The sequence below is a fragment of the Chionomys nivalis genome, chromosome 1 (genome assembly GCF_950005125.1).
Source record: "Chionomys nivalis chromosome 1, mChiNiv1.1, whole genome shotgun sequence".
In the NCBI taxonomy this organism is placed as follows: domain Eukaryota; kingdom Metazoa; phylum Chordata; class Mammalia; order Rodentia; family Cricetidae; genus Chionomys; species Chionomys nivalis.
The window spans coordinates 60,471,150-60,493,862 of record NC_080086.1 but is presented as its reverse complement, the minus strand read 5'-3'; the positions used below and the strand labels follow the sequence as shown (position 1 = coordinate 60,493,862).

The window sequence follows — 22,713 nt, the reverse complement described above, 5'->3', positions numbered from 1 at the left end:
TGTCTCTTCTGCAATGGAGAGATCAGCACTGTAGTTCACGTATTCCGTGGGTACACAGGGGATGGACCCTGGAGAGAGAGCCCTCAGGTGCCAGAATAGGCTGTGTGCCCAGGCAGTAGTCTTGCTCTTCTGTGGAGAGCCACACTGGACACTGAGTCATCCTAGTATGCAGGACAGGACAGGAAGGGGAGACAGGTACACTCTCAAGTCTCTCTGTGATGAGGCTTGAGCAGAGAGGATGGGGCCTGGGAGGCATTTCCCAGGATGGCCTGGTGTCCGTGTCACCTCTGAAAAGCAGCTGAAGCCACAAAGCTAGAGTGGACTGTGGTGGTGTCATCAGCCAGGGACCTGTCTCCACTCCCTGGCCCATCCTGGGACCCAAGTAGGGCAGCAGGCAGGCAAAATTTGGGCAGTTCAGCTTCTTTCCAGGAGGCGGGCTGGGGGCCTGGCCACTTCCTGAGGCCAGTGCTATTTTCTAATGGGAGGAGAACAATGCAAGGATTTCCTGAGACCAGAAACCCAGTGGGTGGGGGGTGGGCAGTGGGGACCGACAGTGCTGTGGCAATAGAGCTGCTTTCCCTGCACCTTGATCTCCATGCTCAAGGAAGGGGAAGAAACATGAGGATCATTGCAGAGGTCTGCTGCATGCCCTTGGTTAAAAGGCCCCAGCCTCCACCAAAGCTTTATTCCTTTGACTGTGTGTCTGGTCACGTCTATGCGCACATGTGTAAGTGTAGAAAGGGTTTCTGCATGAGTACATGTGTGGGTATATCTGACCCAGGCCCACCCCTCATACCTGGTGTCCTGTGTGGAAAAAGACAGTGTTGGCCAGAACTTCTCTGAGATGGAGGGGCAGGGGCAGTAGTCCTTGCCAAACTGCCTGAGACCACACTGCAGGACACTGCAGAACACCCATGCCCGTGAGCCTGTTTCATTTCTGTTCCCCAGCCGCTGTTGTCCTCTGCAAAGCACATGGCTGAGCACATGGCAGGGATAACTATGTGCACCCTCCCCAATACTGACTTCTCCCTGGGCTCAATACTTCAGTATTTCTTCCAGTTGTAAAATCTCTCAGTAGTCATAGAACTGGGGGCAGTCCCAGCAGAGATAGCTAGCAGGCCATCGCACTGAGGACTGCTCTTATCCCGACCCACCTGTGTACTTCAGAGCAAAGACACAGTAGAGAAATTGTGTGCCCTTCTGCTAAGGGAGACAATAAACCCTGGGCAACACTACTCACAACAGGAAGCAGCTGGAGGATGGGCCCAGGAGTCCTCTCTGCAGGGTTTCTGATAGCCCAGTGTCATATACTCTAGCTTTCAGGGTTGTTGGAGTGTGGCTGAGTGCTGCCCACCAGGAAAGTGAGATTATGGGTTAGGCAGAGTTGAATGGACTGATCAAAGAGGCCACATAGATGTGGGTTACCTGAAGGTCATGTGTGATGGCAAGAGGCTCTGGGTGGAGTGGTGTGGAGTCTACATTAGGCACAGATGTCAATGTGAACATGGCAGGGTAGGGATGTAAGAAATGGCATGGGGTGTTGGATCGGACAAATAAGACTGGGTGGCAGAGGTGGGTTTCAGGCACACCAAGTCCTCCAACTTCAGATTCACCAACTATAGGCCCAAAATAGTGGAAAAACAAACAACCAAATTTTGTCCACATCTGTCTACAGAGCACTGGCATCATATGGGGGTAATCCGTAGGTGTAAGATACTGAAGTCTGCAGGAAGATGTTTGACAAATGACAAATGGGCATTTTAGGAAGTACCCTGAGCATCTCGGGGTTTAGAACCCATCCCAGGAAAGAAAGAGGCAACTCTATATCCCAGCAAACAGCAAGCCTGATGTTGCACATGAGTAGGTGATGTGCATGTGAGGGATTCATTGCTAACAGCATGTTGTGCATGTGGAAGGGGGCCCTGACCCCCCAGACTTACTCGAGCACATCACGGTTGAACTGCTTCTGCCGGTTTCCCAGGAACTCACCGATCATCTGGCGGCTGAGGCCCTTGCGCTGCAGCAGAAAGTGGGCCACCCCCACTGGTGTGTCGGGCACGAAGCCGCGCTCAATGAGATACTGGATGCCCTTTTCAGGCTTCCTGGGTGGGATGGACAAGAAGAATGTTCAGTAATGACTGCTCGACCTCTCGAGCAGGGCGAGCAGGGGAGGAGGTGGGTCTTTTAATAGGTGTTCCGTATCCTACCAATCTGTTTACTTACTCCATCCCCTGGATCTCCTATGCGCATGGGTGCTGACTTCAGAGTTCAAAATGACATCTGTCTTGTCTAGTTCCAAACCCCTCACTCAACTACCTAGATCCCAGAAGAGGCTTCTGTGGGTTCTGGAGACACAATTGTCAGAATAACCTATAGATACTTGTGCAAACATGAACTACACCACACAGCAACAGACTCGCTGCCTGCTCATCCTCATGGAAGCTGCAGACAGGTAACAAGTAGGGATCCTAATGCTTGGCCACCCACCTACACCAATTCAGAGTCCTGCTCCTACAGCTCAGCAAATGTGTCACAAACACACACACCCCCTCCCACCCCCCCCCCCCCGCCTCAGCTGCATGGCCTGCCTAGGTATAAGGACAGCTAAGTCAGAGCTAGGGGTACGAGGGGTCCCTGAGGGCAAGGAAGCCACAAATCTCAGCTGCAACAGAGCCCCAGTTTGACAGCCAGAGCCCCCAGGTTTTACTAGGCTGGAAAAGCAGCAAGCAGTTTGCAAAGACAACCACAGCTCTGCCCTGATTGGTCCCCTTTCTAACTTTATTTTGTATGCACACATTCATCCAATCAGGGCCTAGCTGACACCACATCAATCTGGACCTTCCAGGGCTGTACAAACAGGGGATTTAGTGAGAGCGCAATGGACAAGGAGGAAGAGAGAGAAGACTGCCACAGACAGGAAAGGGAGTTGCCTAGAGGTAGCCTCCAAGACCACAGGAAAAGGCTAGTAAGCAGGGGGGACTCACTCCTGCCTCAGCCTCCAGAGATCTGGGACTCCAGTTTCCAGACTTGCTGGATCTACCCCTGCTCCTCCTGCCAATGACTGCAAAAGGACCACTCCTGGCTGGCACCCTGAAGTCCTCTGAGAACCCCAAATTTTAAGTCTCTCAGCTGTCACCCAAAGCCTGCTGAGAACACAGGCATGTAGCAGAAACCAAGCCCACTGCAGACCCAGATGGGAAACACAAGTGCACCAGCTGGCTCCTGTTGTCCCCGCAAAACTGTCACTCCCACAGCAGGTAGTTTCCTTATTTTCCCTTCTGTGTCTGTACTCCCTGCCCAGAGGGAAGTGGGCCAAGAATCTAGCTAAAGACAGGAAATGGTCTCTACCTACTGACACTTGACCAGGACCATCCAGGCCCTGGGAAGAAGTACATACTCAGCACCAGGAAGCTTCTTTCTGAGCAAACTGTTGCAGAAGCAGAGCCAGAGGCTAGACGTCCACCAGATGCACCACACTGGCCCTGCTTGGGAGGCCAGGGCCACAGGAAGGTGTCGGGGGGCAGCACTACAGGGTTAAGTGTGCCCTCCCCATCCCACCAGGGTGTGGTCTCACTAGCTAGGTCATCAGATCATATACAGAGCATAGTACATTTGACACCTGTCTGGCTGTGTGTGGGACAATTCAGGGTCCAGGGAAAGGAGTGTCTTCTGATGCAGATAGGCTTTTTCCTGCCCTCAGTCTCTGATTTCCTGTCTGTGTAAATCTGAGCCCTCAGCTCACCTGCAGGGAGGCCCTGTTGTCACAGGATGACATGAATGAGTCTGAAAATAGTTGTACAGGTGACTGACTCTCAGGATATGTGTCCTGCTCTGGAGGGTGGAGCTGTGTGGAACCCCTAGGGCCAGGCTGCACATCTGGATCAGAGTGGCTCCCTTTCCCTCTGTCTGCAGTCACTGAGAGCTACTGAGTAGTAAAGTATGTTTTAGAGTCAGCCCAAGCAGACCTAGCCTGTGCCCACAGTGGGGAGCCCAGGCACATTCCCTTATCCCAGTGCGCAGAGTCTAGTCTTCTGTCTTCTGGGTACCACTGCCTACTGCCCTTTGACAGCAGTGTCCTGCAAATGTGCTGAGTCCATGAAGCTGGCCAGTCAGGTCCTAGCACAGCTGGCAATGAAGTAGCCCAAGATGGCCTGGTCCATTTCCCACCCAAATGGGTACTCTGCCCCCTGCTTTGGGCACATTCTTACTTCTTTTTCTGCTCCTATAATTATACACAGGCCCATGATATGGGCTCCTACACATGTTCCCCTACCCAGGAAAGTGGGGATGTTCTACAGGGTGCTATGCTATGGCATCTCCCAGGGCATATACTCTTCAGGAATTAAGATGTCAGACACTGAACCTGCTGCAGACACTGGACTAATGGCATGGTCAGGGGGCCTGGGAGCCTAAGGGGAGATAGGTCCTTAAGTGCAGCAGAGAGTGTCTTTTTAAGCAAGATACCCTTGAGGTAGAGGCCCTGAAGGGGTTGCTGGCTGAGGGTCACAGCTGTCCCAGGTTGGCTGGCAGTGGGGACTGGGGAAGGGAAAAAGGAAGGATAGACAGATAGTAGACAAGTGGGCTTAGAGGCCTACATGCTTGGAACAGGATGCTTAAGAGTTAGTTTCTGTGTTCTAGAACTGGCTGATCTGAGGGGAAAAGAGCACCATACTAGCCAAGCAAGGGGCATTGGGACTGGTCTCTGCTGGTGTGTGTGTGTGTGTGTGTGTGTGTGTGTGTATTTGTATGTCCGTGTAAGCTTGTGTGTAGTGGACAGGGGTACAGGTAAAAGGGAAGACTCATAATCCTAGACCTACTACGGCTTGTGACCCAAGCCCAGGGTAGGAGGGGCTGACCCTATCTGGATGTCATAGAAGTCATGGTACCTGTGGCTGAGAAGCAGGGACTAGGAGCTGCAAGCCACTGTGAGGGGTGGATGGACAGTGGGGACAGGCTGTGATAAGGGGTAGCTCCAGGGCTGAGTGAGAGCCTTTAAGAGGCTTTTGCAGGAGTCACTACCTCACACGGGCCTGCATGCAGGAGGACAGTCATTTTGTTGGATATGCATGCTATGGAGCCCCTGCTATGGACAACCTGCAGTCCTTCCCCTATGTGAGTGAGGCAATTCCTGCCCTATGCAGGCATGGTGGCCGCTAGTCGGGCTTCCCTACAGGAAAGAAGCCAAGAGCCTGTTTTGATCTTTAAACTGTAAGTAGAGGGGCATGCTACAGTCCTCTTCGGCTACCTGCCATAGGCCAAACAAGTTCCCACCCTCCAAAACAATGTTTTCTCATTGGTGTGTGAGGCAGGTAGGGATCTATCTGACTGTGGAGACAGAAAACAGGAAGTCTGGGCTTAAATCTCAAGTCTACTGGCTGGAGACCCTGGGGCAAATTACTTTACCTCTCAGGGGCCTTTGCATCCTAGGGATGACTGGGTCATCTGGAAGGAATGAAGCAGGAAGTTCAAGCTGGAATCTTCCATCAAGCCCCTGGGAACTATGCAGACTATATGGAGGAAACAGGCCAGGCCTGAGCAGGACCAACCAGAGGGACACCACAGCAACCTGGACAAAATGTGTCAACTTTATGGTCGCAGAGACTGGGGCCTTCTAAGGTGCTGTGTGGGGAGTCAGGAGGGCTCCTGGTGGAAGAAACCATTTCCTTTAAAGACAACAAAATCAGAGGCCAGAAGAGGCAAGTCACTGAGCTCCAGGATGCCCAGTAAGACAATGCCAGGTCTTTCAGTACTCTGTTGCCTGAGGAAGCCCCCAAGCCTCCCTGAGCCACCACCCGGATGCTGCAAAGGAAAGTCAGCTTCCTAGAGTACATACTGCGAGGACCTAGCATCAGAAAGCGTTGGCTTCTGCTTCTATGCCTCACCCACCTCATGGTCTGGACCTAGAGGTCTTTCTGAACAGGCAGAAGGTTAGCAGTGAGTCCACTCACAGTTCCACCCTGCTGCCTCCACTAAGTCTGGCTAAGTCAGCTTTCTTGACATCAGGTTGATTCAGACTTAAGCATGACTGGGAGTCCACACTTGTAGGCACTTCACTCCAGTCTCTCGTTGTCATTCCACTACAAGCTCTGTGGCAAAAACAGCTATGGATGGCTCTGAGTGAAAACAAGAACGAGACTGTGAAGGGACCTTCCAGAGCATGAATGTTCATCTGCCCCTCCCACAGCCAGCTGCACAAGGCCAAGAAGAGCCCCCAAGGCCTCTTCAGTGGTAGGAGGTCTGACTGCAAAGGCTGAGCTGAGAGCATGATGACAGTAGCCACCCATACTACCTCCTGGGATGGCAGCTGTAGGCCAGGCCTCCGCCCCTTTGTCTTAAATCCTGTCCAAGTCCTGGGAGCAGGGACACACACCCATTTTTTTCAAGTGTGCCAAATGAGGCTCTGAGACCCAGGGATACATTCCAGGTCTTAGGGTAGATCAGTGGTATAGTTGGTCCCCTTCTGTCTGGGATTTTGGATTCCCGCCTTCTCTGAGAGCTGCCTACCAGATGTGCAGCTGGGGCCTGGACAGGGGGCTGAGCATCCTGGAGTCTGGACAAGGGCCTGAGGACATCTGGAGGTGGCACAGCCTCATGAGTGAGGCCTCTACCACTCGCCTTACTGTCCCAATTCTCCTGTTTCATTTTCTTTTTCTGGCTCTCTCACTGTGGGTCACCATGCAGCTCTCTGCAGTCTCCTAAGAGGGATCCTCTGGACATACAGGTATCACTTGCTAGACAGTATTGTAGAAGGCCTCTGCGTCCTGGAGGGAACTCAGGTGTGCAAGTAAAGGCGGGGCCTGGAGGAATGGCAGTAGTGAGAGCGGGAGACCAGAGGAGACAAGCAGGGGGCAGAGCCGGGGAGTGAAATCAGAGGGGAATGAAAGTTGGGTTTTAAGAGTGGGAACCTGGCATGGTACTGGGACTGCTGAGGACCAGTAAAGACCTGGCTCAGAACACAAAGGCCCTAGGGTAAAGCAGTTACACTCCAGCCCAGGCCAGAATGCTCAGGCTCTCAGATCTGTCCCTGGAGGGGCCCTGGGGTTCTGTGAACTAAACCTTGAGCTGTCAGCCAATTCTGAGTCCTAGAGCTCTTCCTCACATCTATGGAAGAGCTTTAGAAATGGACTGGCAAAGAGGTCTGGCTTATCTGGCAAACTTAAAGCAACATGTCTTCTCTCAGAATTTCCAATGTTCCCTGGCATCATGATTGGAGTGAAGGAGGAAACTGAGGCTGGGTGCTTGTGAGGGGCTGAGCTGAGAACCAGCCAGGGCCTTGGTGTCTGTTTCACGTGGAACCTTACTGGTTCCTGCCAGTGGCTACCAGCTAGATCTCTCAGAACCAGAACTGCTGCAGGCTGCCCCTTTGGGATCTAGGCTGGTCTGGCGTGTTTCACAGTATGCACCTACCTCTCCAGTAACCACATGGCTAGTGCCCCTGGAGAGCCAAGTTAATTTTCATTAGTTTTAATTATGAACGTCCCTAGGTTGGGTCTTCCAGTCCTGTCTCTGGCCATGTTAAAGGGCCATTTCTCCAAATTCACTTCCAATATGGAGATGGCTCTAGTGTCCACTGAAGGATCTCAATGAGTTGATTCTAAAATTCACAAAGAACAACTATCTGTGAAAGATGTGACAATGGCGAGGTCCTTGTCTTAATACCTAGACACATGAGGGGCTGGGGAGACAGCATTAACACACATACATGCACGGGCACACACGTGTATCAGCACCTGCTCACTCATGAAAACACACACGCAGAGCAAATGTATGAAAGTGTGAAAGTTGGCATTTGGTTCAGTGGTAAGCACTTGTCTAGCCTTTTCAAGGCCCTGGGTTCAGTCCCCAGCAGGGCAAAATAGTTAGAAGAATAGAAAACAAAACATAAAAAGAAAAAGCAATTTCAAACACAGAGGTACTGGTGGCTGCACCTAGTGAAATTAAACATGTCCATCAGATCAGAGCAGTGTAGCTAAAGCCAATTAGATGCTTCTCGGGGACATTTCATTGTGTTCAAATTATATCTGCAAATAAAAACTCTAAGACAAAGACAAGAAAGAAAAGGAGCCAGTGGGGGATATACTTCTAATTCTGAGAGTCATCCTTAAGAAGGCCCCATGATGACATATCCTCAAAAGTGACAAACATTGAACCTCAGGAGGCTCAGGCAGGAGGGTCATAAAGTCAAGGCCTGCTGGGGCTGTACAGTGAGTTCCAGGCCAGCCTGGGCAATTTTGTGATATCTTGTCTCAAAATATGAGGGAAGTACTTGCCACTGGTCCTAAACTCAAGACCTAGAACTAGGGGGAAAAAAGTGACCATGAAGTAATGGGCAAATAACCTGAACGGTTATTTGAATGAGGCGAAACAGAGAAGAGCTGGCAGGTGGTGCCTTTAAAGTAAGCAGAAAATACAAATGACAATGATATAATCTATACTTGGCCCGGAGGAAGCAGGGCAACACAGAATGTTGTGGGTGGGAAGCAAGCATTGTCAGATCAGGGATGGGAATCAGGTATAGCCCCTTTTAAACATGAACTTGGTAGCTCTGATGCCAAAGAAAATCCCTACCCAGGAGCCTACAATTCCACACTGTCATCCTGAGAAGGTGTGGGGGACAGTCCATACACAGTGTCATGTTTCCAGAGTCATGAAGAGGCTGAAGGACCATGCTGGGGTGCACCCCATGTGGCACACAGGAAACAAGGTCCATTATCACCAACAAGCAAGACCTTCAACAGCCTACATACCACACCCTCCCTAGCAGATTCCTCTGTTGTCACAGTTCATCTGACTGCTATGGATGCTCAAAATCATGTCATCCTAGTCTTGAAGCAGCAGCAGGGAGCAGTGAGGTGTGGCTCAGATGTGACTGACCCCCACTGTGCCCCACTACCCTCCTGTGGCCCTTCTGGGAAACTCCTAGGGTGTATGCTTGTAACCAGCAGGCAGGCTAGTCACATGCTTTTCAGGTCCACAGCCCCCAGGCCCCCAGGGAAACCACACCAGGCTGGAGTCTGATGACCCCAAATCCCAGAGTCCCCAGGGAAGGAAATGTGAAATCTCAGGTTAAACAAGAGTTGCCAAGGTCCCCTCCGAGGGTGTGCTCAGCCCTCCCCACTTCCCATGCTATTTTTGACCCTGCTAAGAATAGTTTACTTTAAATATCCACCTCTTACCATGGCTTCGCTCTCAGGAAGGCCCTCTAGAGCAGCAGCTCAAATGTTCTGTCAGCGGCAGTCTACAGATAGAAACCTGCCACCGGCTTGTTCAAGACCTTTGTACTTCATATTGTCCCTGAACCTGGCATTTGAGGCGGAGCCTGCTATGGGGACACATGGGTGGGAATGATGGGTAGGGATTTACCACAAAACAGTCCCCACTCTGCTGTCTAGCCCAGGAACATCTGCCACCTCCACAACGGTCTTTGGAAGGAGCTGGGTCTCCTGAGATTCAAAGCTGCTCTAACCATAAACGTGGCACAGCATCCTGCCTTGACCTTATTATAAAGACTGCCTGAAACTCCAGCCTCAGTGGGGAGGTGGGCAGAGTCTCACAGCAGGAAGGAAGGTGAATTCGCCTCTTGCCTTATTCTGCCTAGGCCTAGGGTTGTGACTGCCAAGGCCATGTGGGTCTGTCCACCATGCATGAAGGGGAAACTCACTTGTTGAAGAGATTCAGGCCAATTCGGTAATGCCTCTTACGGATGACATCATTGCTGAAGGCTGGTGAGTCCCAGCTGTTGCGGGTCTCCTTGTGGTATGTTTGCTTGCTGAGTGTCTGCTCCCGCAGGCTGTCCCGCGATGAGGACTCAGAGCTGCAGTTTATGGTATCGTTGGAGTTGGATGTGCTGTTGATGCTATCATTGTCCCCGTCTGAGTAGTCAGACTCAGATTTGCTCTGCCGGTTGGCTGAACCATTGATGGCCAGGTGGCTCTCGAGAGGTCTGGGGGGCCGAGGCCGCAACTCAGGCTCCTCCCGGGGGAGGCCTTTGGGGGGGCCACTGTGGGGGCCATGCTTGGGGCTGCCTTGCTGTCCACCGAGGCTGCGCTCATAGGCGCTCTGCCTCTTGAGTGAGCTTCGATCTGAGCGATCACTGAGTTCCACTGAGCTGTCACTGGGTGGCTCAATGGTAAGCAAGGGAAGGTGATCCACCCGCAGCCTTGGCTCTGGCCGCTCCAGTGATGGTGTGCTTCGGCAGCTCGTATCTGTGTCAGCCTTGTCCTCCTTGTGGGCCAAGGCCCAGTAGTCCTGGGCTGTACCCCCAGCCCTTAGCCGCAGGTCCGACTCCGTGCTGGAAGGCCGATCCCCAGCCTGTGAGAGCGGTAGAGGCGGTGACAGCTCTTCCTCATCAATGTAGAGGGTGACATCGCTATATGAGGCTGTCATCTCATCCAGTTTGTGGTGGTCCATGCCATGAAGGCCTGGCTTGGGTTCAGTGTCCCGGGCCCGTGCTGTGTCTGGGGCTGGTACCGCCTCACTGTGTAGGCTGCGGCAATTGAGGGCATCATCGATGGACTCAGCCAGGGACTTCACCTGCCGGGAGAATGCATCCTCCAGTTCTGTGATGGCATCTGCAAAGTCACTGGAGGGTGCTGGAGACTTGAGGGCTGGGTCGCTAAGGTCTCCACATTCTGATGGCACCAGGGCACCCATCTGGGAGCCATCATTGGTCACAGAGACCTGCTTGCCCTCAAAGTAGGAGCTGTGCACCTTCTCGGGGCCTTCAAAGGAGAACTGCATCCTCATGTTGGATAGCACAATGCGGCGTGACATGCGATTCTCTGACATGGAGCTACGCAGGCGCTCAAAGTTCTTGTTCATTTGGTACTGGCGAAACGCCGTCTGGATGGTGCGGGCTGCATGGCGGGTCACAAGGCGTCCCCCATACTTGCGTTCTAGCATTTCCACCTGGTGGGGTAAGGAGAGGAGAATGTGGGCCCCGTGTGATGGCACAGAGACAGGTATCTGCCCTTTTTATGCTCTGTAGCAATGTAACCTGGGATGGTCTCACCACGGGGTGGTTGGAGGTTTTCAGTGTCAGGGTAAAGGCAGTAACACACATGTGCTGAGAATCTCAATACCTCTGGCCATTGAAGCTATGGGCCCTGCAGGTTTTCTAAAAATGTATCTACAGATGTGACCCCAGAGCTGGGGAATCTGAGGCACGAACAGGTCAGAACCTAGTCAGAGGGTGTGGCTTGACCTCGGCTTTGCCTCCCTTCAGCTTGGACAAGCCTTGGAACCATGGAGTCCTCCATTTCCTTAACTGTGACGTGGGGCGGTAGTAGGACCCACTTTCTAGTGCTCTGGTAAGCTCCCAGTGATGAAAGGCAGGTGCCTGGCATAGGCCAGGGGCAGCTGGATGAAGAACTCAGCCCCATCCCCAGGTGGCAGATGCAGTCGTGATGCAGATGCAGGTCTCTGTTCCTTGCTATACAGAGGGCTGAGCTGAGACCTAGGTAAGACTTGGCAAGGCTGGCTCTCGTTTTATCCTATAGCTCCATGAGCTCTGATGGGCATGGCTGTGAGTTGTGAGGGACGCTGGGCAAGTTCTCAGGCACCTCACCTCATTATCTGTCAAGAGTGACCCAAGGTCTCCTGAAGTCTCAGCCCTTACAGTCTACCTAGGCTGAGGGCTAATCCTGAGTCTGGATCCTGGGTGAGTATGAAACACAGTTAGCTATAGCCTGGTCTGCAGGAATCAGCAATCTGTCTCTGGCTGCTGGGGCTGCGCTCTGTCTCTATGGGAATGAGGAAAGGATTCAGGTTCTCAAGACGAGGTAAAATCCTGATTGCACCTGTCTGGCACTATGAGCCGGCACCTCATCCATCATGCATGGCATTGCAAAAGGACACACGAGGTCCCTCTCTACCCTGGGTTAGGTTAGAAAGATGAACAGTCTGATACAGACACCAGGCACAGCAAAGCCAGGGCTGTGGCCCAAGCCTAGGACAGGCCCCTGTGCACACCATCTCAGGGCTACCAGGAAGCAGCTCTAGGAACAGCCAGGAGACTGGGGAGTTCTTTCACTGCCGTCCAGAGATGGCTGTACTGTCACACCAACAAGCAAAACTACTATATTTGGCTGAGTGGGCAAAAAGCTCAGGGTCAGGAAGGGACCAAAGCCGAGCCTAGGAAGCCCCCCATTCCTTCCTTCAATCCCCTGCCTAAGAAGGCTTCCGCCTGGAATCCCTACCAAAGGCTTCAGAGATACCAGAGTCACCAAAGCCTACTCCAGGGCCTTCCTTGATGCCCTGTACTTTGGAGACTAGGGTCCATCCTGCTGTCTGTATTGGGTTGAATGATGGCTCACGAGAAGGGCAGAAATGGGCTCTAGGATGAGTCAGCAGGAAGGCCCCTCTGCCCTTCCCTAAGCAGACACTGGTTGTCCCAACCCTATGCTCTCTCAATCCTGAACTCACCATGGCTATCCTGCCTTCTGGTCTGGAAGTGACATGAGGCCCCATCTATAGTACTTCTGGGACCCAGAGGAGGGAAAAGCAACTAACACTTGCTACCCATGGGATGCCAGGAACTGGACCACACCCTCATATAGTTCTTACCATACTCAGAGACTAGAACCTATGCTAGCCCTGATCTCAGATGACATGAGGAAAGCTAGTAGCCAGGCTTCACAGCCAGTGGCAGGAAGGCTTTCCCCGGAGCCAGGGCTCACCCTGGTATGTTTACTCGGTCCAGAGGAACTGCCTTCTACAAGGCACACCTGCCACCACCCAGAGACTTGAGGCCATTCCCTGATCCCCATGCAGGCCTCCTGCTCTTAGGGATGGGAAAGAAAGCATGGAGGGTTGGGTTAAGGAGAACGCATCTGACTCTTATCACTAAGATGGACTCCCACCTTCCCCTCACAATTCTCATGTAATCTACCCTACTCCTGCTCCAGGAAGTTCAGGCAGCATGGAACACTATGTGGCTACTCATGCTAACTCCTCTTGCCTCTGTTCCAACTCTTCTCTGCCACCTTTTCTATCTCTCACATACACCAAGGTCATTCTTGTACCAAAGCCTTGGCACATACTGTTAGCTCTTTTCCAAATGCCCAGTTTTCAGGCCACCATCATCTGATACAGAGTCCCTCTACTTCCTCCTCCAGAATTATGACCTCCAGGGTCTGGGTCACTTCCTGCAATGAAAATGTCTGGTGACTGGCTTGTCCATCCACGGTCCAGGAATGTCACTCAGGTGCAGCATCCTCATCTTGCAGGCTGTCCCTTATCCTATTATCTGGCACCAGGGGAAATTCAGCTATGGATGGAATGAAGGTGAACAGCTGCATATTTGTGGCATGTAATCATTCCTACAGGCCATCTCAACCTTGCCCAATTCCATTTCATGGTCCTGTTCAGATGACTTTTACAACAAACTCTTCAGGGATCACTCTGGATCTCTGTAGAGCTGAGAAACTCAGTAGAGGCTGTTCTGCCTGCTACTGACCTGGCAAAGGAATCAAGGTCCACGGCTATGGGGGAACTGCTACGAGGCCCCTTGTGAGTCTCGACTAACAAGGAGGATAAAGCATGTGAGCAGAGGAGGGCAGAGCTATCCTATGTCACAAATCATCACCCCAGGGCTGAGAGGTCAAGATTGAAAGGTATCTGCTGAGGGAGAAGATCCACCCTGAGGGCACCCCACCACGTCCTCAGGAAGATGAGATGGCATAAGCCCAGAGCTCTGTTCCTTTAAGGAAACAAAGTGGCTAGCAGATAGGTGAGAGGGAGAGAACACCTGTGGGCTGTGGGAAGGAGTCCTGGTGTCAGTCCACAGCTGAGGGACTGCCTGGGAGACATGAAGTTTGCCCAAAGCACAAGGCCCAGAGCTATGGAATGCCAGCCAGATGTTCTGTTTGTCTCTACACATCCATGAAGCTCAGAGAGCTCCTGAAACCTGGCATTGCTCAGAGACACAGTCAAACAGTGGACATTCATTCCTACACCAGCCTGTTTTCTGCTGAACAACTGCACCGTGAGGATCTGCTCTGCTCACAGAAAACCCCAAAAGTGGGCCAGGCCACCTGACCTTGGGTTTGAGGCCTGAGAAAGAGCTACAGCATTCAATGTAGACTTTCTCTAGAGACTGTAGAGTCACAGATAGGATAATAAGTAACCCCCCTCCCTCAGGCCTGAGGCCTTTCTTGGGACCTAAGAACCTCCATAGCCACCTTGGCAACCTGTGCTCTAGTGGTGCTGGGCCATGACACTCAGGTGCCCAACATAGGCCAGATTCTAGCAGTGAGGGATATGGAAACCTACAAAGGCAACATTTGAAGAGGATACTATAAGTTCCCAGAAATACTATAAGTCCCCAGAAAGGATGCCAGTGCCCCTGGCCATCAGTGTAAATCCTTTCCCATGTTTCAGCAGAGCTGGGCTGGAAAAGGCTCTAGGAGAAGTGAAGGCAGGGCTCCGCTCATCCTCAGATGGGCACCATAGCTGGTATCTGGAATCCATCACTAAGAGCATCTGGCAACTGAGGCCTTATGTCACTTGGGAGGTCATGCACAGCAGGAAGAGACTCCTGCCACCTACCTGCTTATCTTGCAGATCTGAAGAGAGCTCATAGCTCTCAGACAGTGACCGAGAGCGCTTGATGGCCTCCTCCTCAGCCTGCTTGCGCAGGACAGAGGTCGAGTGCTGAAGCCGGGGCCTCCGTGTGCGCTGTTGTGGTCCTGGCCCTGCGTACAGCCCATAGGCACCCACTGATGTATGCTCGTAGTGGTCTGGGCTCAGGCTGGAACCAGGTACCAAGGGACCCTGGTGGTAGGCTGAGGGGCTGTCCAGCGATGTGCCAGTCTCACTACTGGGGGCCTCACCTTCAACACTGCAGAGGAGAGAGAAGAGAGACACATGCTAAACAGAAAAGCAGAACCTGGTGAGTAGGAGAAGGAAGACTGCTCCCAGGTAGTCAGGAACTCTGCAGAGCCCTCTGCTCTGCATCTTCCTGGAGCTTCTGAACAACTTCCATATTCTAACATCTGGTGTACTGTACTGATGGGGCCGGCTTCCCAACTAAGAATCAGCCCTCCAATGACAGAGGTTTTGACCAACTGTGGTACTAATGGTGCCTAGCACTTATAACAGAGCCTGGTCTGTGCTAAGTACTCATTGTGTTTTCAAAAAATAAGATCACTACCTCTCCTGCCACCTGAATTAAATGCTGGATTGATTTTGTACCCCAATATCCCCATGACTATATTTGGAGCCAGAATCTTTTTAAATTTTTTTCTTTATTTTATATGTATAAGTGTTTTGTCTGCATGAACGTATGTGTCTGTGCTTGCAGAGGTCAGAAGAATGTCTATCTCCTGGAACTAGAGTTACAGATGGTTGTGAGATACCATGTCAGTGCTGGGAACTGAACCCAGGTCCTCTGCAAAAGGAAGAGTTTTTAACAGCTAAGCCATCTCTAGCTCCCTGTAGATAGGATCATTAAAACAAAAGACATTAGGGTAAATCCTAGTATAACTGAACTGGTATCCTTCTAAGAAGGGGAATGCAGGCTACAGCATATATGGTAGAAGACGGTGTGAACACTCGAGGAGAAGGCGGCATACCAAGGAGAGAGGCTCAGGAGAAGACAGCCAGGCCACACCTCCATTGCAGACTGGCAGCCTCCAGGGCCTGCAGATACTGAAGGCCTGTGGCTAAGGTCCACCTCTGGCATTTGTCATGGCAGATTCAGAAGCAAACCCGATGTTACTCAAGTGTTTTACATTTTAACTTTCCCTGTGAAGAGGAAGCGCGGTGACGAGTGTGTACCAAAGGCTGGAAGCGGGTCCCCTTCCATCTCACTGCCTTTTGCTCCACAGAGTATCTTCATGCCAAGCAGGAGCAAGGCCAACTAGTGGGGACAGAGGGACTGGCTGCTGACTCATTCCAGCCCTGGACTTGGAACATTCTATTCTGTACAGATACTCGTTGCCTCTGCAGTTGCTTTTCAGGGAGGGATGGAGAGAAAAAGGAGACACTGATTTGAAGAGTTTCTAATACAAGTCCTCATCCTTTGCCAGGCTCCCTGTCCCTGTGAGACCAGACACCTGGACGCTGGCAGGAACTTAAAAGGCCTGTGATCCCTGGGGCAGGGTGGAGGGTCTCCAGAATGGGCACAGAGAAAAAAGAACAAGGGCCCCACCCAGACTTCAGTCCTTTCCAAAATGTCCCCTCTTCAGACCAATGAGGAATGTCCTGCACTAAGCAGCCTGGCAGACAGGCTGCCCTGCTCAGTTCTGCTAGAGTCCTGTTGTTTGTTCTCCAGGGGGTCCCCAGGTTGGGGCCTGTGGAAGGGAGCCTGAAGCAGGGAGGGCCAAAGCTGCCTGCCCTTGAACTCTGACCACTCTGCACCAGGGTCAGAAGCAAATCTCAGCACCTGCCTCTGGCCTTCAAGGACAGGCAATGGAACCTCCCTACATGCCCCAGTGGCTAAGGTATGACAGTCATTCTTTGAGAAGGACCTACCTGGAGGAGGAATTGGGAGACACATGCTTTGGCTGGCTCTATCTATAGTTTTCCTTTTAGTAATATTAGCAATTTAGTCCAAGAAACACCACCCTTCAAGGCTCTCTGGGTACCACAGAGCCACCTGACCTACTGTTGCCCCTGGACCCCCACCAGTGTCCTTTGGACCCAGTGTTTGCTGAAACTTGAACAGCACACTTTTCATTAAATGCTCAGAACTTCAACCAACCATCATGAGAAAGAAGGAATAAGTACCATTAGAATTAGGCCACCCAGAGTACAGAAGAGCAGCCTCCACTGGGAAAGCCCACCCAGGCTCTCTGGCACCAAAGCGGGTCCCACTTCATTCAGGTGGGTCAGCAAACACATAGACGCATGCCCCTCAACTTAATGCATGTTCTGGTCAAGGGTCTGGCTCTGTGTATAATGAGCTGGAGGAAATATAGCCTGTGCCTTTTGTAGGGGATTTCAAACAGCCCTGAATCAGAAGGTGGAGAAGACAGCAGTCACCACCATCCCTGGAGCAGAGCCTGAAGCTCCTTGGTGGTGGCCAGGCTGCACCAGAAAGAACCACAGGGAGTTCAGGCAGAGAATGGGCTAGGCCAGGCCTGCCTCATGGTGCTGTTCCTGACCCTCAAAGTCTAGGCTGGAGGAGCAGTGGCTAGAAGGATTCAGTCTTTTCTTGTCTGGCCTGAGAACAGCTTCAAGGGCAGGGCATTCATTGCTGCTGGCCGTGGGGAAAGAGCAGGGCCTAGGTTGCCGGCAAGCCTGGGAGATCCAGCCTACACAGTAGGTCTCAGCTTAGGGCAGGCCTCCATGGATGAGACATCAAAGTGGTGTCTGCACCGAGGAGGGTAACTTTTGGGATGGGACTAGGGATGAAAGAGGTCAGGAGCGCGCTGGAGCTGTTACTGCTCTGGGCAGTTCTGGGCCAATAGGTTTCCAGAATATGCGGGGAGAGAAGGCCAGGTCTCTCCAGAGCTTCCCCTATGAGAAGGGGGAGGGGTGAGGCCAACACAGCCTCACTTGGTTGGGGTCATCTGTCAAGTCTCTACATGCGGAGCTGTGTGGTGGGACAGGCTTTCTACAGTCCAGAAAAACACCCAGGACCAGAGAGATAACTCAGCAGGTAAAGGTGCTTGCTACCAAAGCTGATAGCCTGAGTATGATCCCCAGGACCCATATGGTGGAAGGAGAACCTACTTTCTCCTCTGATCGCCATACACATGCTGTGGTGTACACATACACACACACCACACACACACACATACCACACATCCAAAGCCACACAGTGTCAGACACCAACAGAGACTTTCCTTTATTGGAGTGTTTCTGATTCTAGAAGGGCAAAGACAACCCTTCTAAGCATAAAGGCCCATGCTGCCAAGCCAGTGAGCAAAGACACTCTCAGGCCCATTGCTAGGGCAGGCATGAGCAGGGTTGTACCATTGTACTCTGATAGACACCTGGACATCCAGGGAGGGACCCAGGATGACTTTTCTCTGTGGCATCCCTCTAGAGCTTCTTTATGAAGTTGATTCTACTCCACTACGTGTTCTTTGGGGGGAGGTGCAAGAACTGTCCCTTACTGCAAAATAGCCACAGAGGCTCACGGGGTCCAGAAATAAAGAAGTTTGCACTGAGATTCTTCTACTGTGCAGTATGTTTGTGGGAGAGCCAATACACCAACTTACAATATTTCCACTTAGGATATATATCTCAGGACATCCACGCTATAAATGGAGGAGTATTCTATATGTTAGTCTCCATCCAGGACTCCGGGGTGACAACAGCTACACCCAAGCCCTACATTCTGACCTGGCACCTCCTCCAGCCTCCTGAGCGCTGGTTCTATGTTTCACCTTCCCTCTATCCCAGGTGTAGCTCTCTGGGGAAGTTTCTCCCTAAATGCAGGTCTGTTGGAACAGGATTGAACACCCCAGAGAACGTACATCTTCAATGACACCCTTAACCTAGCATATGTCTCTTCCAGACTCCTAGACTACAGGCAGATCAAGGAATGGGACGAGACATACATTCCACATCCAACAGTCCCTAACTATTCAGTTCCTAAAATGTTCCATGGCAGTTAGGTGGTTGCTGCCTGTTATAAGTCTCAGATCTTCCTGGTTCAACAATTCTTCTTCTAGGCACATGCTAAGCCAAGAAGATCAACACACAAAGGGATAAATACAAGGACTTTCACAGCGCTGTGGTCTCTAAGCATGCAATATTAGAAATAAATCTAGATGCCCACCTAAAAGGGACTGACTGCAATTATTTTCATGTCCACACAAGGGAAGCAACGTCAAGATGCAGAAGATCTGACCTGACAGCTGTGAATGGGAAGAGACCTGGAGATGTTTCAGTGACTATAAGATTGATGTGAATTGATGCCGTCACACAGCTGAGGAGGCCGGGCAGCACTGTGCTCCACAGAAAGCCAGGAGCAAAAATAGCCCAAGTGCAGCTGTCAGATCACAGCAGAGGCCTCTGCATCCTGGAGCTAGGCTAGAGGTGGCAGACCTTTTCATCTTCCCCTCACCAACCCCTGCAGACATTGCTAATCTATCCCTGACTCCATCCTGCTGGTCTTGGGTGGAGCCTCAGTGGGGTTCCACATAGAATCACTACATCTGATCCTAGCTGGCATAAGAGACAGACCCTGTGGGTCAGACCCAAATTACTGCAATCTGGGTCAGCTGAGCAAGCTAGGCCAGAAGCAGCCCCTCTCAGGGTATATGATCCCTTGCCTCAGTCCTAAAGGATGATAAATTGAGACTGGACTAGATTTCCCCAGGGGAGGGGAAAGGGGTGGGGAATGGGTTATTCCCAGGAGTGAGAAATAAATACTGTTTGCCTGACCGGAAGTCTCCCTCGCCCCACGGGGCTAGTGTCAGTCTGTAGCCCTTACTTACATTTCAGTGTCTCTGAGGTCCATGCTCTCATCTGATCTCAATCCCCACTTTTTTTTGAGGCCCCTGCCACTTCCCAACTGTACAGCAACTGGGACATGAACATGTGTGGTCCTTCAGCAGATGGAGGCTGAGCTTCCCATGTTCAAGAAGGGGGCCTGGTGGTTGGGCAGGCCTGGTACCACCCATGGACAGATGGATGCTCTGCCCCCGAGCTCCCTTTCTATCTGGGGACTTCAGGCTGACTCAGAAGGCAGCTTCCCAACCTCTCAGTCTCAAGCCTCACAAGAGATGGTCTGGTTTTTGGTTTTTTTTTTTTTCCCAGACCAAATGAGGCAGAATCACTCAAGGGTCCTCAGAGTCCCTGTTGACCTAGTGCACCAGGCACAGGGTGTCTCTGCTCAGTTGTATGACATGAGCAGGGATCCTGGAGTCTCGCTTCCCATTCCAGTACATGGAGAATAGAGTGGCTGTCGGCAGAGCAGAGTTGACACCGTGCCATCTTGCACGCACAGGCTCCACTCATGAAATAAACACACTTTCTAAAGGCTGGTTACTCTGACAGGAGGTGGGAGGGGCCCAGTTGCCCAGGTCAGCCTCATAACTGGGACCTCTGAGGTCCTGCCTATGGATCAGAGACAAAAATCTGCATCTCTGGACTAAAAAGCTCCAGGGGAGGGGAGACAAGGGATTCTGATCAGGCCCTAGGGACCAACTAAGATGGCACATCCTGCTCTGGCCTTGGCTGTCGTTCTAGCTGTATGTGAGTCAGGGTGGGGGTAGAGGCTTTGCCTTTCTGCCTTGCATGTCTCTAATTATAGCCTGTGAAGTCATGAATGACTTTTCTTAAGAAAAACATTGGACAGAAGAGGCTTCAGGCGGCAGTGAAGGCATGGCAGAAGGGACCTGTTGTTTACCACCAGTGCCCATGATGGTGGTGGCAGAGAAAGCTAAGGTCTAATATACCTAAGAACATTCTACGCGTCATATGTAACTCAGTCCAGCTGGCTTGAGCCTAGCACTGACCCACTTGCACTTGGTATTTCTTCCTTAGAGCAAGGGTTATATGCAGTCTTACCTGAGATGCAACAACACAGGTCCTTCCCATCCCCACCCCCGACACTGTCAATTATCTAGAAAGGACTCAGAATACGTAACCCAAAGACAATGCTGTGAAAAGATTCAGTACACTAGAATGTTTGGGGAACAAGGAGCACACTGCATCTTGTGGGGGAACACCCTCTTCAGCACAGGCTGGGACTGGGCTAGAGGACCCAAGCTATCCGAGAGGCCCAGCTCTGATTAAACATCCACATTTAAGTGACTTGGGATAGATTCTAGGCAGCTTGCATCTGCCAGAGGCAAAAGCCTCCTGACATGTGCATGCCTCTTTTCGTCTCCCTAGACAGGGTTTCTGATTTCCAGAATGGGAGGCTGAAGTATGTCAGGCCAACCATTCTCAGGCTTCTGTATGGCCGTTAGCTACTTGGGGGGCATTAACTGAGGATGATCACTCAAAGAGGTCGTGACAGTCCTGGTCTCTTACTGGGCTGGGATCCTATGTGCTCTATCATAGCCTCAGATTAGCTGGGTGGGGTTGTTAACATAGACCAGCACAAGGCCTGGGAAATAAGTGAGGAGACTGTGTCCTTTAAGCATTTAAGCATAGGGAGGGCTGCCATAGCTCAAGAGGGGAGACTATCACCTTAGGTCTCTATAGGGCAGTCCTGGGGCCAAGGGGACAGAGTTTATGGGACAAGTGGCAGGAGCAGAAGAGAGGCAGTGACTTGGAGAGGTTGCTCACAGTGTTGGGACATTAATGAGTCTCCTGAATGGCTCTTGTCCAGCTCACTGCCTGGGTAGCCCAGAGGCAGCTCAGACAAACCATCAGGACACACTGTTCATCATTCTGCTGCTCGCAGAGGCTTAAGCTGAGTCAGGACTTTAGTTATGTGGCAGTCCTCTGGGTCTTACACTCTGGAATGTTCCCTGGCTCATGTGGCCCCAGGAGCCGAGTACAAAGACATAAAGGGATAGGTTAAGGGAAAAGTAAGTGGTGGAGGAGGCCACTTCTTGGCAGGCCCTCTACCCCATTGGTAAATGGTTCCTGGAGAGGATTGTACACTGCTAGTGATGGACTTGCAGGGAGTCCTTCATAGGAAGGTGGGTGGAGACCGCCAAACCTGACCCAGCAGAGCGGGGATGAGTGTGATTTGGGAGAGAGATCATGCATGGAGGTTGGAGAGCAGGAGAGGAGGGTACTGACACATCCAGGGGGATCTGGGCAGGGAACCAAGGGAACAGAGAGCCCACGAGATTAGAGTGTGAGCTCTGTGCTCAAAGCCCTACAGGCAAACAGGACTGGAATGTGGGTGGCTGTAGTGATGGTGGGAGCCATTGAGAACACAAGAGTAATGAAGATTTAGGGCCCAAGTCTTCAGGGGGCCCATAGGCCCTGACAGCCACTCAAACAACATCTCATCTCCAAATGAAAGTTGACGGCACGCGCCTCTAACAGTGCAGAGACTCCCTACAGGGCTGGATGGAGGTGGTGTGGGATAGCAGGTGGGTTTCTCCTTTTATCCTGTTCTCAAGTTTACATTAATGAGGACACAGATGATCAGAAGACTCAACAGCCTGTGGCCTAGGGTTGCAGGAGCACTCAGAGGCTGCAGTTGGGGAAGGGGGGAGCATATTCTGCCCCTTCCACCTGCAGGAGGGCAGTTTATCCTTTTGGCTACTCTCTCACACACCTTTTCTCCTGCCCATCCGTTGGTCAGCTCTGACCACTTGGCTGGCCTCCCTGCCCCTGACCAGTGGACACTGCCCTTACTCCTTGGCCTTATCACACAATCTCTCCTGTAGGCCCATCAGAGCCTCGTTACCTGCCCCCTCCTTGAAACACCAACGATCTAATCAAAGCATAGCTCCAACCATATCTCACTTCAGCTCCCAACCCAGGGAAATCAGTTATCACTATGACCCAGAAGGCTCACAAGACCCACTCATGCCTCCTGGCCGCCTCCACTGTACCTGAAGGGCCACCAGGCTCAGCTTAATCCCACTGGTCGCCAGGCTATTTGTCTACAGCCCAGCTCCCACCCCAGGACCTTTTTATATTTGCATAGCAGCTGCAGGCCCTGGTGGGATAAGGAGGAGGAATGGGAGCTGGAGGTATCTGTGGAAGACTGGCTAAGAAAGACAACGAAAAACTGAGTGGGAGTCAAGGGTGCTGGACTTCAGGCATGGTAGTGGTTCTGATGATGGCACAGGTGCAGAGTTCTAGAAGGAGCTGTCAGAAGCAGGGCTCTGGGTGGGGCTGGGC

The 22,713-nt window shown here is 51.8% G+C and overlaps 1 protein-coding gene across 12 annotated transcripts in view; it reads right to left on the bottom strand.

Moving 5' to 3' along the window:
* Iqsec1 (IQ motif and Sec7 domain ArfGEF 1) overlaps nt 1-22,713 on the bottom strand; it is a 339,041-nt gene that overhangs the window by 18,156 nt on the left and 298,172 nt on the right. For all 12 annotated transcript variants that reach the window (XM_057764736.1, XM_057764772.1, XM_057764781.1 and 9 more), the window contains 3 exons: nt 14,548-14,839; nt 9,662-10,908; nt 1,941-2,102 (listed from right to left, as the gene is read on the bottom strand). In XM_057764736.1, the coding sequence (XP_057620719.1) occupies nt 1,941-2,102; nt 9,662-10,908; nt 14,548-14,839 (1,701 nt within the window). The remainder of the gene's footprint in view (nt 1-1,940; nt 2,103-9,661; nt 10,909-14,547; nt 14,840-22,713) is intronic.